This window comes from Phaethon aethereus (genome assembly GCF_964289735.1).
Source record: "Phaethon aethereus genome assembly, chromosome: Z".
Classification (NCBI taxonomy): domain Eukaryota; kingdom Metazoa; phylum Chordata; class Aves; order Phaethontiformes; family Phaethontidae; genus Phaethon; species Phaethon aethereus.
This window is the reverse complement of record NC_138577.1, coordinates 67,566,041-67,582,836: the sequence shown is the minus strand read 5'-3', so window position 1 is coordinate 67,582,836 and position 16,796 is coordinate 67,566,041. Positions and strand designations below refer to the sequence as shown.

The following is a 16,796-nucleotide window of genomic DNA, read 5'->3' as shown; positions in this document are numbered from 1 at the left end:
TTCGTCTTGCCCCTTATCCCACAACACACAGGGTGAAAGTCTCCTTTCTGAAGGAAAGGCAGGAAAACTAAAGTGGTCCTTTTAGCCCAGCGATACTTCTCCCAGTTGGCAGCTCAGTGTGTGAAAATGGAGAGTCAGATGAATGTTCCTGCTCCAAAACAACGAACAAAAAAACCTAGAAGCCCAAGGTATCTCACAAAATGTACCTTTATTTATATGCATTGAAAAATAGCCCTGTAGTGCCCACCCCCGCATCCAGCACCAGGTATCTGTAGGAAACTCAGCACGTAGTTTGAAGCACAGACCTACTAGCTGGAAACATCAGCGAATGGTGGGAAGGCAGAGGATGCAGGTAGTGTTGATATTGAAATACAGTGATAAGGCTATAGATTATCCAGGCCACTTGAATCCAAGTGCGTTAGTTTCAGTCACCCTCCTTTCTTCCCAAAGACCACATACTTCCCATTTGAAGACTGAAGTAGTAATTTCATACATTGAAAGTGAAGCAATTTTAGCATAGCTGATTTTTTAACAGGATTAGTATCTTTTCTGCAGATAAATTTCAGTTAATTAATTTTCTTTACCATGAGGCTTAGAAGGTGCTTGGTTCTAAAATGCTAGGAGAGTTCATGGCACAGCCGTTCATAAGACTGTTACTGAAACTTGATTCCTTGAGCCAAAGGTAAATCCTTGCTGTAGTTGATTGTACTGGAAGAGAAACAAGTATTTAGAGACCAGACATGATCACTGCGTCACATTATGCAGTCCACTTCCTATGTACAAGGCTTCTGATTTCTGTCACATGTACAAAAAGACTTCTGTAAGCAGTTTGCCTATATTTGGACTTCATGATCTTGAAGGTCCTTTCCAACCTTAGTGATTCTGTGATTAAAGTTATGAACTGACTTTACTCTGGTTTTCAGTATAGTTCAGGGAAAGACCACGTTCCCCATTATCTCTTCATTGGTAGATCAAAGAAAAAGTAAAGCATCATTCTCTATTCAATCTCTTACTAAGAGAATGTCCATACAGAAGAATCAACATGGGATTTTATGCATTCATAAGCCTTTGCAGGAAACCAAAGTTAGCACAGGTAAAGGCTAGGGAGGCCAGCAGAGAGGTGGAATGGTCCACTACTACAGGCTGTCAGGAGATTTATGGATAGACACCAAACACATAGCTAGCATCACCCACCACTGGCAATAGTGGTCCCTCACTGTGGTTGCCACTTCATGTATTTCCCAAGAAGTTTCCACAATTTAATTTTCAGCTGAGTGTAAAATCAGGCAAGAGGGGGAAAAAAATTTGATTTTTTTATTTTTTCCTTTTGAAGAACAGTGAGTAGAGAAAGGTCTCTATTTAGACCTTTCAAATCACCTTCTGGTAGGAACGCAGATGTAAATTCTTGCATGAAGAAAAGGCAATTACACTCATGCATGGTTATCTCACATTTAGTGAAGATAACCTCCTGTAGTCAAGGATTTATACGTTTTGAACTTTTGCAAGTTCATCTGTCATTTACATGTATTTGGAATTTAAAAAGTCTGTCTTACCAAGTAGACCGTCTCATATAAAGTTTCCATGAATCACTTCCAGATTCTCTTCCCCCACCAGTGTGCTTTTCACCACCTGTAGGAAAAAGGTTATAAATGAAAACTTGAAAATTTTTTTGAGCATGGGAATCTGGACTAACTCCAGATGAGATATTATATAAAAACTCATGGTGAAAACTATTTCTTTGCCCTTCTATATCTGAAATAAATTGCTAGACCACCACCACAATACAACTCATACAGCTAGTACTCTCCTCATGTTTGATCCAAAAAACATCTGCCTCAAGTTGAAAGTCTCGTGTTGGCACCAGAGGACCTTGTTTTAAAGGTACTTTGTTTTAACATGAGACAAGAGTACAAGAATGTGCTGGTTCTTGTACTGCTTGTACTGGTAAGGTGAATATTTCTTCTTCCCTCCCACCATGTTCTTCAGTATATACAAGAGAAATAAAGGCAAAAATGTATTTAATGCTTTCTCACAAAAATACTTTATGCTGTAAATTTTATATACACATGCAAACATACAAAACAAAAATGCTCAAGACTGTTTTAATTAAAACTGTTTTAAACAGTTTTCCACTCAGCCACATCTCTAAAACACATTGAGAACATACTTCTGAATTACATTCCTATTATTTAAAAACAAATACAGATTTTTTAAAAGCTGAAATCCAACTATCTCTGATTTCTGTCTTCTGCTAAAGTAGTACAATTCGAAATTAACTTCATTGATTTCTTCAGATTTAGTCATTTAAACAGACTGATTAAAACACTGAAAAATAAGATGAGGAGACCTAAGTTATAGGAGTTTTACAGTGGTAATGCTTTATTCTCTTCCTGAACCATTGGAAAAAAAAAAAATCCCCCCTACTAAAAAAAAAAAATGAAGCCTGAGGAATAATAACCAAGTCTCTAGCCCTGATTCTAGAGGATTTCACCAGTTAAAGGATAAAGAAAAAAGCAGAAGCAACATACCAAAAGCACCTCCAATCTCAGCCCCACTGGTTGGGATGTTGACATTCACAATGCCACAGTCAGATCCCTTTGGCCTACAAACAAAGACAAGACACAAGTATGCCTCAGGATCAGGAAAGGCTCCTTCCCTAAAATGAGAGCTATAAAATGCTCATAGTGCATAGGTTTACAAAAGACATGAAAGACTGTGACCTTATGCTTCAGGAAGGTAGAAAAATAATTTAAATTGTACCCAAGCCAGCGGAAAATCCTTCCCAAATCCTTGGTAAAGATACTGCTGGAAAGACCTTGTTTTACTTCATTATTCCAGGCAAAAACCTCCTCTTCCTCCTAGAAGGAGCACATGTCAATGGTTAAACCATGGCCATTCAAAGCAAAGCAGTTACAAAGAAGCACTGTGAGAAAACACTCAACATACCACAGTCATAATGCAAATATACTGAATGCCACTTGGCAAGTACACATACTCCAAGACAGGGATAGGATACCTCCACCACTGCACACAACACACAACCTGCTTTTGAGCAGGTTGACATGAACAATAAAAATCTATTCCTGTACAAACCCTCATTTTAAGCTCAGTGCTCTTCACAGAAAACACACACATGCAGCTACACAGTGAGCTATTACAGCGGGTATCCTGTAGTCAACAGTTCCCACTTCTTGAAGTGCCGGGACAATTACATGATAAACATCTGAAATCTCTCTCTTGACTCCTCCGTTAGCATCCTTGACATCTGACTAACTCCATGTTGTTATTTTACCTTAAATTTCAGCACATACAGTATGGGGGCAAATGTCTCAGTGTGGACAATGGGTGCATTATGAGGAAGGCCAGTCACAATGGTTGGTTCAACGTAGTTTCCAGGGCGATTTATAACCTTCAAAACACATGAAAGAAGAAACAACTGAGTAAGTTAAAAACAGCATCCTGCTTAGTACTAGTGTAGGAGGGAATCCTTCATGGTCTGATTACCATAGTTGCACCTAGCAATCAGAAATATGTGGCTAGGTCATCTGAGTAGATAAATTTTACTCATTTAAGTATTTAAAATACAGAAGCATAACTTAGTGGACTCATGAGGTAATCAAATTTCAAAGTCTAGCAGCTGAAAAAAAACCACTTCCTTTCTCCTACTTGTAAACTGATTAGTAAGCTGATTACAACTGTAAAGGTATTAGGAATAAAGAAGGTGCCAGAGAAAGAGAAAAATTCCCAGAACGTTAAGTCCATAAGAATTAAATGTCCCATATGATGAAGACGTGCAAGTGGCTCTCTTGAATCTTCAATATTTCCTGAAGCTCGATACTGTGAATCAGGGGACAAACCAGCAATTTTTCTTTGTTACATGTTTGATATTCACCATTAACACTGCTGTTTGTATTTTCACCATCACTTGCAACTAGGGAGTAGTGCAAGAAACAGCCAAAATCTCTTAGCCATTTCTTGGAGGAAAAGGTAGCTTCCAAGTAGACCCATCTTTAAAGACAGGACTGCAATTCAAACATTCTCAGACTGACTAACTTAAGATCCTTGTAATGGCTGACAGGACAAAATGAGGTACAACCTTGGCCTACCATATTACCGTATTTCTTTCCTAGAGCACTAAATGGGAGTGTAAGGGAGAATAAAAGTAAGTCACCTTTCCACCATAGACCACAGAGCCACCCTGTTGTTTTGCTTGTTCTACTGCATCAAGGAACATTTTCACTGCTTCTTTGGTATGAAGAGGCCCATACAGAGTGTCAGCTAAAAACAAAAGATCCAAAGTCATACTTTCAGCAAAACTGTATATGTTTGCAAATATTCTTACAATGACATTTTGGGAGTAATTATTTGATCTATCCAAGATGAGCAGCATTAGCTGGGTTTTTCACCTCCCTTTCAAGGTTTGTATTCTAAATGAAACCAGCTATCCCCACTCCCTGTTAAACTGCTAAAATTAGATAGCATTGATCTATAATCTCTTTGGAATTTAAACAGAAATAAAGAGAAACTTGTCTCCTAAACCCATGAGTCGGGAACAGCTACTTACAATCCCATGGATCACCAATGCGGACCTGGGCATAGGCCTTAGCAAGCTTTGCCACCACCTCATCATGGATGCTTTCATGGAGGAACTAAACAAAATGCAGTTAAGAAGGTTGTAAGACAGCTCAGCCTATGTAAACATTCCTGAAGTACTACTGCCCTTTGAAAAGGGCTGAATGAAGTGTGGAGATAGTGTTGCTCATATTCAGCAAATCCCAAAGTTAAAAATAAACACATGAGCAAGGCCTTGAAACAGCACCAGCACCATGAAATGAACATTTAATGTCTTCACCATGAAGATTTAAAAGAAGCAAAGAATCAAAACCCTGTTTTTAATTTTACACCATCTCAGATCAATGGTATCAATGTGTTCTGTAAACTCTTCAGTTAAGTGTTTTAGGGCAAATACTCAAATGAGTTTTATTGCTAGAATTTGAAGAATTACCGCCCTTCCTATAAAAGTGAACGCACATAAATTTTGACAAATCAACAAACCAATTCACCAGATCAATCCAACTCTGAAAAGGCTACACAGACACAGACTGACATTACACCTTTAAACTTGCTGTAAAAGATTACTTAAAAATTGATTAAAGCAAGCAACACACACACACCCTTGGCTTCACTGAAATCTAAACCCTGCACCAAAATTTGTAGCAGGCACAAACAAAGAAGCTCTGGCAATGAAACCAGAGAGAAATACAGGAACTATGGTAAGTTTTATTTTCCTGAGTTTTAGCACCATTTAGAAGCACATACAAAGAAACTCTTTAAAGCTAGAATTATAGTGGAATGACAAGCTACCATCTTTTTATTCCACCATGCTGATTTTTGGCAAAAACGTGTTTCAAAGATTTTTTTGTTGCTCTCCATAGTATCAGGAATTGTTAGGCATTTTCTGAACTAATTTGAAATTAAGTTTAAATTCAGAGCTACCCAAAACAGACAATACACATTTACTCACCAGCCTTCTGGCAGTTGTGCACCTCTGACCTGCTGTTCCCACAGCAGCAAATAGAGCAGATGGGATGACTAGGTTCAGATCTGCATCTTCAAACACTTAAATCAAAACATCAGCATGTTACTGAAATAATCAGTTCACAAGACTTAAAAGACACTAAACAATGTAATAAACTGACAGGTTGGTCAAGAAGCGCTAGGAATACTGCTTCTGTGAATAGTCACGCTAGCATAGCACACCAAGATATAAGTAAACACCTAAAAACTCCTATTACTTTTATACCTGGAATTAGACAAACACAACTGCACATACATGTAGGTCTGAACAGCTGAAGAGAGCCTTCTGCAATAAAGCTTGCAAAGAACATCAGCTTCGTTTTAATTCAAGAAACTACAAGCAGTTTCTTGCCATTTCGTCACCTTGTCCTTCTCTCACTGAGAAGACATCTAGCTGCATAAAGAAACAATAGTAAAGTGTATCCAGATGGCATGCAGAAAAAGTAGCTAAGACATACCGGTACACAATAATTTAAAATATAAACGAGCTGAACAAATTCATCTTCTAGAAGACCTTGGGATGTTTAAAGCAAAGCTAGTATGTATAAGCCTCAAAGGATCACCAAAATATCACTCACTTTAACTAGTCCCAAAGAATTCTCTAACTATCCAAAATTATTATTACATTTGGGACAAAGTCCAACCAAACAATGTTTTATGCCATCATTCAAAGCCAATTTCGGGAAAGGCAGGACTTTAGTCTTAAACTTTATATATGTACTTATATTGTAAAATGCTAAAAATGTGGTGTTCAAGTGATTAGAACTATCCAAAAACCAAATTTATTTAGCATTATCCACATCCCATTGCTGAAGCTTCCTGCTCCCATTGCCTTCTTCGTTTCAATGCTGAATACATGTAAAAGCTTGAACTTCCATTTTTTATCTTAGAACACTACCCATACACGATACTGAAGACAGAAAAAAACCCCCAACATTCTACTATGTACTTTTTAAACCACTAGTGTGGTTAAAAAAAAGGACAATTTGCTACAAACATTTGCATATTAACTACCAAATATCATCTATGGGACTAAATTTCTACAGTGCATATTACCGATAATGGCATTGTTTCCTCCCAGTTCCAGCAGACTTCGACCTAATAAGAACAGACAAAACAAGTTATGTCATGCGTGCATGTATTCGCTGCACCTCATTCAGTGAGCTCACCTCTAACTAGTCCTAAGTTTCACTAAAGGAATGAACCTTTGCAATCGGTTCTGGTAATTTTTTTTACACTCCTCTGAATGTCAGATATAAAATGAGAAAATCCTGTTCACAAGGTTTTCTGTTTTAAATGAAAAAATTAGAATCTAGTAGCTGTGCACAGATTCATGCCTGTACACCTTTAAATATTTGCCACAAAACCAGCACCTCAAAAATAATACTTATACTCCTTATAAATACAGGAGAAAAGTTAAGGAGGCATTTTTCCATGAACACATTGCCAAAAGGCCATAGGCCCTCGTTCATCTTGACAATGTGCATAGAATTATACTTATGGAGCCCCTCCCAGAACTAACTGTAGGACTATGCGTTTGTGGATACCCCGAGACAATGCTGAGTTGTGACAGAACTAATGGAACAATGCAGTATCTAGCTCTGAGCCATCTCAACATCCTATTTCCACCAAGTTATTAAAAAAAAAAAAAAAAAAAAAGGAACACAAGAGGTAAGTGAAACAAGCTGTTATTTTAAAACGCTATGGGGCTGCCCTGCCTTTCCCAACCAAGAAAAGAAATGAAGTGGAGGACACCTCACACACTCACCAAATCTCTCCTGAACCATGAGTGCTACCTGCTTGCCCACTTTTGTGCTGCCAGTGAAGGACAATAGGTCCATTCTCTCATCTCTCGCCATTGCTGTCCTGCACAACAGGAGACATATCACCATGTTCAATGGAAGAGCAGACAGCTGGAAAAGGTGCCTGCACCTTCCATATAAACCAGCTTCCACCAGGGAGATCTAAAGTCAGAGCCACTTCTTTGAAAACATCCATTAAGTGACTGAGCAGATGGCAGGAAAGCTTTTTCTTAGGAAAGAGGAACAAGGTTGTTTCCCTCACCCATTTCAGACCATAAGAGCATCACCTGTACTAATTTTGAAATTCAGTCTAAAGTACATAGTGACATCAACTCCAATTGTTATGTTCTTTCCCTAAGAAAATATGTATACCTATGACTTTTTTTACTGCTTACCATCTGTTTTGTCTTCTCTTGAAATGCTCAAAAAGATACATCTGAATATACATTTGTACTGGGAATTGCCATATTGTAATAATCAAACAAAACAATTTGATTTGTATAGCTTCCAAGCACAAGTATGCATCTATGAGCAAGTGCAGAGTCCTATGCAAGTGTGGAAAACGAGGAAGAAATTGAAAACTCTTAAGAATACAATGAGTGGAATTTAGTATTAGCCGTATTCTTTGGATGTAAGCATATGCAGAAGTAGAATATAAACTTAGTCATGTCTCTATTAAATATCTGCTCAGATACTTGTTAGCAGCTGATCTCAAAATAGCAAGTAGAAATAGGTATTGTATTTACAAAAAGGCCAGACTTTCAGACCAGTTGATAAAAATGATGGCAACAGGTATGTGCGTATACTTGGAACTCCTGGAAGTCAGAATAACTTTATGAGAAGTACCTCAAAAAATATTCTTTATCATCTATACATCTTCATGGAACACAAGAAATGTTACCTACCCAATGTCTGCTCCACCACAAACCAGAGAACAAATTGCTCCAGGCACTTTGTTATCCTCCAAGACTTTGGCAATTATCCTAGAATCAAAGATGTAAAAATTTCAGAGATCTCTGACTGGTGCGTATAATAGGGAATAAACCCTTAGAACTGTCTGACCATGCACATGAAAAAGCTACAGATTTTTAACAAGCAGCAGTCTTGCAGTTAATTGACATGTAGTTTATACAATACATAACGCACTGCTCTCATCAAGGGCTTTGGTATTACAATTATAGCTCACACAGAAATATGACTCTTAAAATATATTCATCATGTGTCCACACAACTGACACAGACAAACATTAGATCAGTTTGTAAAAACCTTGGCCATGCAGTCTTCCACCATGAGAAAGAGACATTTATATAACTTCATGGAGTTACATAAAATAGTTTAAGTAGTTTGAGGCCATGTTCTCAAGAGTTAATATTAAAGATACAAGACTTACTATTTTAGTTATTTTAAAGGGGCTTATTTATATTTAGCATTCAAAAAGAAATGTTATTTGTAGCACACAATAGATAAGTATTAAAATGCTAGTACAGTAAGCAAATTAACAATAAACCCAGAGTAAGTATCACCATGACACTTATTCTTTGGAGTTCTCCTTTTCATCAAGAACGAGTTTCGAACCCTGGAAACACATGCTAAGGTGTTACTAGGTTTGGATTAATAAAGATTGTGTGAAAGCATCTTCAGGATACAGGTCTACACAGACAGCCAGAAGAATTTGCCAAGAAACTGGGTGTTGACGTTGGGCTGAGACTCCCAAAAAAAGGGATGATTCTGAAGTATGAGCACATGATAGAGGGAAGCCAAATTTCATGAGCAAGTTCGTCTTCTACAGGGAAGTAAACCAAATAGCTAGCCCTACTTCAGCAGCAGCACAGCCCTGGTCCCAGAAAAAAACTGGCCAGCAGTATAAGTAGCATCCCATATATACTATTATTTCTTAGTTAACAAGGGGAAAGCAGTTCTTCTGGCTGCTAACCACCACCTGAAACAGAAAAGAAGTTATTTAAAAAGCAAAACAGAAAGCAAAGACACCAGAACTCACTTTGTGACAGCAACACTAATGAGGGATGTTGTAGGAGCACCCTTCCTAAAAAGAAAAAAAAAATGTTAAAAAAGACATTATTTTATTTTCAGTTCTTTGAGAATAAGCAGTAATTCAAATATGCAATTTTTATGGTATCTCAAATACAGCCCACTTTGGTTAGGCTGCTTTTCAGGTGTGTGTTAAGACAGGCACACAGCTGAGCATTCAGAGCTTCTACTGAAATACACATGAACAAGAGTTATGCCAGAGTGAAACAAGTAGATGAAAGTGACACAGAAACAGGGAGAGGAGGTAAACCTACTTTCTTAGATTCTTAACTTTAGCTGTACCAATTCTGAAAATATTAACTGTTTGCTACCACTGCTGCAAGACCTCAATCGAGGTTCTTTATTAACAGGCCATTTGGCTAAGGACAGGCCTGAATCTCAATACTTCATAAAAGAGGTTACCACAAAATAGAGCAAAGCTCTTTAACTAGAAGTGAGCCTAAAAATAAGTAGAAATTAATCCTACATGAGATAGAATAAAATATACACAAACACCAGACATTTAATAACAATTTCATGCCTGAGAAAATAGATCTCTAATTTTAAAATATCATTAGCACGTTGGAGAGCTATATCTTACCAGAGGCAAGCATTGCCACAGATCATTGCAATTGCGCTGTTCCACCCATAAACCGCTACAGGGAAGTTAAAGGCTGTGATGATTCCTACTAAACCAACAGGATTCCATTGCTCTATAAGGGCATGGCCAGGTCCTGAAGGCAAAGACACAAGGCAACAAAATTTGTATGCATTTAGTGTTTTTTTTTTTTAAAAAGGAAATCATGTGGTCAAGGGGTCTAGAACAACTCCTCTGTCCATCAGAGCATTAGCTTATGGACAGCTGTACTATATGTGCTCTGTTGTTTACTGAAACAATGTTAGCTCGATTGTGGAAAAAACTAGTAAGACAACAATATGAAGTTTTACTATTTTAACTATTCAGTTAAAAGAATGACGATTGTTTACGAATCAATAACTGACAAAAAGGCCTCTCATTTGTACGTACACTGATGACCTTTTTACACACTTTCCTCTAGCACCTTCATTAACAAAGAAATCAAAGAGAATCTAACGCTTCAAAAAGTGGAGAGAAAATCTACCGCCCCTCTTGCTGAACGCCACAGACCAGTTACTTCATTAGGTGGCGCTACCAGCACATCTATTCCTAGGCAGCATGTTCCTAAAGTAACTCGCAGTGCAGAGATTTTGCTGTACAACACTGTGTATTTGATACACCTCCACCTTTCATTTGTAAAGAAAACCACAAACAACAATCACAAAAAAAACCCCAACACAAACCAACATACATACACACATACTTACTTTCTGAAGGCAAAATAGGTCCACCAATCATTCGGGACAAACCAACAGCATAGTCGCAGACATCAACATACTCCTGCACTTCCCCAACACCCTCAACAAAAATCTTTCCCATTTCTAAAGAGACCTGAAAAAATTAAGAGCAAGACAAAATTCTTTTTTAAAAAATTCCATTGCATCCCCGATACAGTTTGTCTCCCACTAATATCAGGTAAATCTGTACACCAAGTAAGATCTACCACACATTTTTTTTTCCAGTAGAAGAGATTCACCTCTTCCAGAGTTATTGACAGCTTAAAGAAAGAACACAACAGACAGCTAGAGAGGAGTCACATTCCCATACAACAGGCAGAAAGTAGAAGAGGAAATTAATGAACAGAGGAAATGAAAAATAATCTACTGAATGGAATAGCCAATGGTAATGATGTTCATAGGTTTAGATCAATGAAACACTGCATTTCATCAGGGTGTTTGCATACATTGTGGACCAGGCATGGAATAAATTGGAAAAGAGGGATTACTGTGCTTCAGCAAAAGAAAATGGTCATTTACATTTTCTGTAAGCAAACTACTCATTTTAGACATCTCAAAGCGAGTTTGAGAGATCCCATTTTCAGACACTCTGAAAATGTCTACACATTTTCTGTATGTTAGTAACCTGGGTAATTTAGGATTTTTTTTTTTTTAACTGAAGTCAGCCCTAAGCTATGTCCTTCTGTTAAAAGCATGTTAGATGTACCCAGTGAACATACAGATTATCAATGACAATAAGCTGGTATTTGAAGACATTTTCCTCCAAAATAAAGAAAATTCACTAACTTAAGAACTGAGAAGTCACCAGTTACCCCCACTGAATTTTACAGTCATAATCTCATAGCTAGGTGTGACTTTCATGCAGATATCACCTACTGCTTTAAAGTGATGATTGTACTTTGAAAAAGCTGTTAAGTGAGGAATCAGGTTCAAAGGATTGCCACAAGATTTTATTCCCCATGCAAAGGTTAAAATAAAGGTAACTAAATATATTTCTAGATATATATTCTGGAACAGACTGCCCAGAGAGATGGAAGATGCCCCATCCCAGGAAACATTCCAGATCAGGTTGGACAGGGGTCTGAGCAACCCGATCTAGTTGAAGATGTCCCTCCTCGTTGCAGGGGGGTTGGCTAGATGACCTTTAAAGGTCCCTTCCAACCCAAATTATTCTATGATTCTATGATTTCTATGATGTCTGTGGTCATCTCAGGATAGAAGGAATAGCCCCTGCTTGTGACAGGAAATGGAGAAGCGTCAGACATATTTACTAAGAAGCAGCAGCGAGTCTGTGTAAGTGCAGTAGAGATAAATCTGGATACTTGACAAGGACGTTGTGAGGCAAGGCTGGAAATTTCCAACACCATATGAAAAGGTGAGTTGCCATACCGTTCCCTTTCACATATCCTACAGCCAGGAAAGGTCCTAAAACTGGAAGGGCTGGAGACCTTATCTGTTTGGGAAAACTAGAACAATGCTCTGGCAATAAGCAACAAGTTTTGTCCAAGGAACACACAGCAAACTTCTGTCTGTCTACACCCACCAGGGAAGCCGTACTGGTTTTGAATACAAAAGTACATCAGCACTCTAATTCTACCACAGAAAGTCTGCTGAGGAGACGACATCAAGGGAAACAGCAGAACAAAGTTTTGTAGGTTAACAATATGGGCTTGACTACATACGGAGTTATTCACTGACAGCTGTTTCTGAATAGCAGCACATATAGGCAAGCCCTGTAAAAGGAAAGTGGCAAGTTCCCCACTTGCCTCCTTTTCTTCCCTAGGAACTAGCAAGTGTTTTAAAGGAGCAGTCCTTCAACCTTTACGTCCTGCACAGCACTGCAAGAAAATCTCATTAAGACCATGTCACCTGCTGAAGCCTTACACCTCCATATGTCAGTTTGCAAAATCCTGCGGATCACCAGAAAGAGCTCAAGGTTAAAAGCTCTGTATTAGAGGAAGGTCTTTTTCAGGACACTTTTAGTATCAGACAGTGCCCTATCTGACAAGCAAGTGGGAAAACAGCAGGGCAACAGTTGTAACACTACTCCCAGCCAGAGTACAGGCTCACAATGAATTACACTTTCTTTTCTTGTTATAGATTATCACTTTCAGTGCAGGATGCCAGAATGCAATCTTTTTTTTTTTTTTTTTAATTAAAATTTCTTTAGGCAAGCTAACAGAACTAACAGCGTTCTAACAATTCTTAAGGTTAGTATTGCACAGTAGCACATTAAAAAACAAGAAAAATAGTTTTGACACACACCCTCCCACCCCCACCCCACCAAGTTAAGCTGCTGCTTAAAACACCTTACCAAGCTTCCTAGAACTTTGATTTTTTGCCTCAGGGCATCACCAATCTGCCGCACTATTTCTCCACGCTTAGGTGCAGGGATCTAGTCAAAACAAAAGAAAATAGAAGAATCTATTTGAGATTGAACATCTATGACTTTGGCTGCATATATACTGCTAGTTTTTTACCCCTGCTGTAAGAAATCACTGACTGCTGCGCTTTTCCCCCATCTTCCCAAGACATCATTACTTGTTCATTTTATCATGCGCACTGCTTTACAAGAAACTGTTTCCTGCCTCACAGAGACTGATAACACTGCACGTTTATGTCTGTTCAAAACTTCAGTTCCACTACATATTGCCAGAAATGTTCAGATTTTTAATTCTGCTACTTCTGTTCAGCTATACCACCCACAATGCCCCCAAAAAATCAGTTGCACCTCAAGAAACAATGACCCTTTATAAAAGCAAATTTAACTGGTTTCTGAGCTTTTGAAATGTGTGTAAAACCACATGTCAAACCTTTTGTTTCAGTATGACAATGGCCGCCGACATTTATTTTGTTAGCAGATGCTGAGACACACAGAAGCTTCAATCATGGAAAAATTAAACACACATACCAAACATTAATAGATTTTTTGTAATGTGGTATCAGTACGTTACATAATAATCAATAGCCAGGATCAATAATAAACCATACAAATGGCTTATTATTTATAAAAAGGGATTTACACGATTAGAAACTGCTGATGAACAGGCAGCTGGAAAGACAGAAGTGATGAATATATAAACTATGCAAGCATATCTCTTTAAAGGCAAAATCGTTCAGATAAGCTCACTAAAAAACCCAAAAATTCGTAAACTGAAAACAAAGAGCTTTGAGATGAGGCTTTAAAGCATTTGACCTGTTGATCCTTTGTTATCTGTTAGACTGCTTTCAGATTATTTCCAAACACATTAGGAGCTGGCATGCACTCATCAACATTATATTCAAAATTGTAACAAAAGAACATGTACTAACATATCCTGAGGAAGCTGCTGTGTTTGTCCTAAGCTTTGTTCTCTTCAGGCAAGGCAACTACTTTGCTGGATAAAATACAGAATTCCCAATACCTTATGAAATTCAGGTTTCAGCTTGTATCAAAAAAGTGGCAGGTAGCTATAAGAACCAAGTCTGACATGCCCAGCAAGATAATGGATGCTAGCTGGACATAGCTTGTACAGGGACACTAAGAACTACAGCTTGCTAAAGAAAAATTGTCTGACAATTAACAGCTATTGTCTCACACAGCAACATAACACTAGAGTTTTGGAATAATGTAGCTGTTCTATGAAATAATCATGATGGCTGGTGAACAAAAAAAAGCACACTCAAAACCAGCAGTCTTCCTTACTCATGAGAACAAGATCATCACCACAAGTTAGGTATCCAAATATTCTGCAGAGTTGTCGCAGGAAAAAGCATGCAGCAACACGAGTTTGGGATAATTTGCCTGTTAGAAGGTTTCTGAACTTCAGCAAGCCTGTTGGCAACGGTTTACAGGCACAAAGCTGGGTAAATTTGCCAGACTTTTCAAAATGAACATTTTCCATAAGTCAATGTCCTCATCTTTGTACCTCAATGGTAACATGTGCAAGTTGTCTGGTTTGGTTCTTGAAGTCCTCATTACAGGTTTTGCTTTAATGCAACATACACAATCTGATCATGCTTTTATACTGGCACCTGACAGGGCAATTTAATGGCCTTTACCCGCCAGAGATATGTTACAAAAGATAAGTCTCTGTTAACTTACATCAGCCCAGACCTTCCATGCCTCTTTAGCCTTCTTTACTGTTTCTTCATAATCCTCCAAACTAGCCTACATGAAGAATCATGTCAAAGAAAAAGTTAGGAAAACCAAAACCCAAAAACCAAAACACCACAGAAAAGCTTCTGCATCCAACTCAAGACACTTCTAGTGGATAGTACTGCACGACAGAATACCACTTTTACAGGGAGTTTATATATCCTGCAATAGTTTGGTCACAATATGGAATGTTGAGTTGCTTGAAGTTACTGTCTGAAGCAAGCTGAAGTTACTTGAAAGCAAGTATAGATGCTGCCTAAGCAACAAAAAAAAGTGAGGAGAAATTTTCCTTCAGATTACAAAGGATGCTCCATGAAAAATAGTTATAAGGGAAGCATTCATCATATATTCCTGTATCCTCTTTTATCTTAGAAACTACTACTACCAACAATATTAAACAAAGGCTGTGAGTACTGTCCTACTCCCCCAGCCTCGCCAGACGTCAAGGGCTAATCAAATCCGAATATATGAAAGGGGTAGGTTAGCGCCATAGCGCTATTCTCACACTAAAAACTTCCACAAATTTACGACGTGAATGCCACGTTGCTCTCCTTCATACCTCTCCCTGGACACGCAGCTCCACTGAACAGCCGCAACTCGCTCTAGAAACAAATGAAAACGGGCAGGAGTGGCCCTCGCTCTTCCCAAATATACTTGCACGGGGGGCGGGGGATGCGAAGGCGAACAACCTGCTTTTTCTTTCCAAAAAAGCCACAGCCTTACTTCCAGCACACTGCCCCAGCTGCGATGAGCTCCACCAGCCGCCTCCGGATTCGACATCCCCGAGACCCCTGCCATCACCCATGCCCGCGGGTTCGTGCCTTCCGCGAACCCGCTCGAGAGAAGGAGCCGCTCCCAAACCAACGCCCAAACACCCCTCGCTCCGGCGACGGAGGGCTCCTCCCCTCCCGGGACCGCTGGGTCCCTGTCCCCCGCGCCGGGCCGGGCTTACCTGCCGGACGCTGGCTATGGGCTCGTTGTTGGCGGGGCAGTACGTCGTCACCACCTAGAGCAGGAGCGGTGGGTGAGCAGCGGGGCCGCAACGCCCAGGGCCCCGTCGAGGCCCCACCGCGCCGCGGCACCGCCCAGCCGCCCCCCGCCAGGGCCCGGCTCCCGCGGGCCCGCTACCCCCACAGGCCGCGCCGCACGCCCGCACCTGGCCGCCGCCGCCCCAGCGCCCGTTGTACACGCCCGGGTTCTCCTCCTGCAGACCCAACTCCCGCAGCCAGGCGTAGCGCGGCTGGCTGACCAGCAGGGTAGACATGGCGGCTGCCGGGGCCCCAGCCCGCAGCTGCAGCAGCGCGGCGGCAGCGCGGCGCACCCCCAGCATGGCCGGCGGCCGCCCGGGCTGCGGGGGGTGGGGAGGGGTGGGCGGGGCGGTGGTCACATGGCAATGGCCGCCGCGCCCCGCCCCCCTTCCGCCGGCGCCGATTGGCGGGGACGCGGCGGCGCCCCTCCGCCGGGCCCCGCCCCCTCCTGCCTGCGTCCTGCCTGCTTGCTGCCGGCCCCTGCCAGCCTGCCTCCTGCCCCCTCCCTGCCTGCCTGCCTCCTCCCTGCCTGCCTGCCTCCTGCCTACCTGCTGCCTGCTCCCTGCCCCCTCTCTCCCTGCCTGCCTGCCTCCTGCCTGCCTTCTGCCTGTTCCCTGCCTGCCTGCCTCCTGCCCCCTCCCTGCCTGCCTGCCTGCCCCCTGCCTGCCTGCTTCCCGCCTGCAGCCGCCCTGCCTGCCCGCACCCTGCTTGCCCGCCCTGGGTGGAGGCGAATAGAGTAGAGCCCAGGCCACGTGGAGTCCCGAAGCCTCCCGCATTCCTGGTCCCCTCAAGGGCCACCACGCACCGCGCGAGCGCGGGGGCAGCGGAGCCCCCAGCCGAGTATTGGT

The 16,796-nt window shown here is 40.8% G+C and overlaps 1 protein-coding gene across 2 annotated transcripts; it reads right to left on the bottom strand.

Moving 5' to 3' along the window:
- Nucleotides 1–653: 653 nt before the first annotated feature.
- ALDH7A1 (aldehyde dehydrogenase 7 family member A1) lies at nucleotides 654–16,250 on the bottom strand (the record flags this gene model as incomplete). Of its 2 annotated transcripts, XM_082013494.1 has the most annotated exons (18): nucleotides 654–708; nucleotides 1,554–1,629; nucleotides 2,529–2,602; nucleotides 2,761–2,858; nucleotides 3,293–3,409; nucleotides 4,172–4,278; nucleotides 4,565–4,649; nucleotides 5,525–5,619; nucleotides 6,634–6,675; nucleotides 7,346–7,443; nucleotides 8,285–8,362; nucleotides 9,380–9,424; nucleotides 10,010–10,142; nucleotides 10,753–10,876; nucleotides 13,097–13,177; nucleotides 14,867–14,932; nucleotides 15,873–15,926; nucleotides 16,077–16,250. In XM_082013494.1, 18 exons carry the CDS (start codon nucleotides 16,248–16,250, stop codon nucleotides 654–656), a joined length of 1,602 nt encoding a protein of 533 aa, XP_081869620.1. The 2 variants fall into 2 exon arrangements, with proteins under 2 accessions (XP_081869620.1, XP_081869621.1); XM_082013495.1 differs by lacking the exons at nucleotides 4,172–4,278; nucleotides 4,565–4,649 and having other exon boundaries at nucleotides 16,077–16,190.
- Between the last annotated feature and the right edge of the window lie 546 nt (nucleotides 16,251–16,796).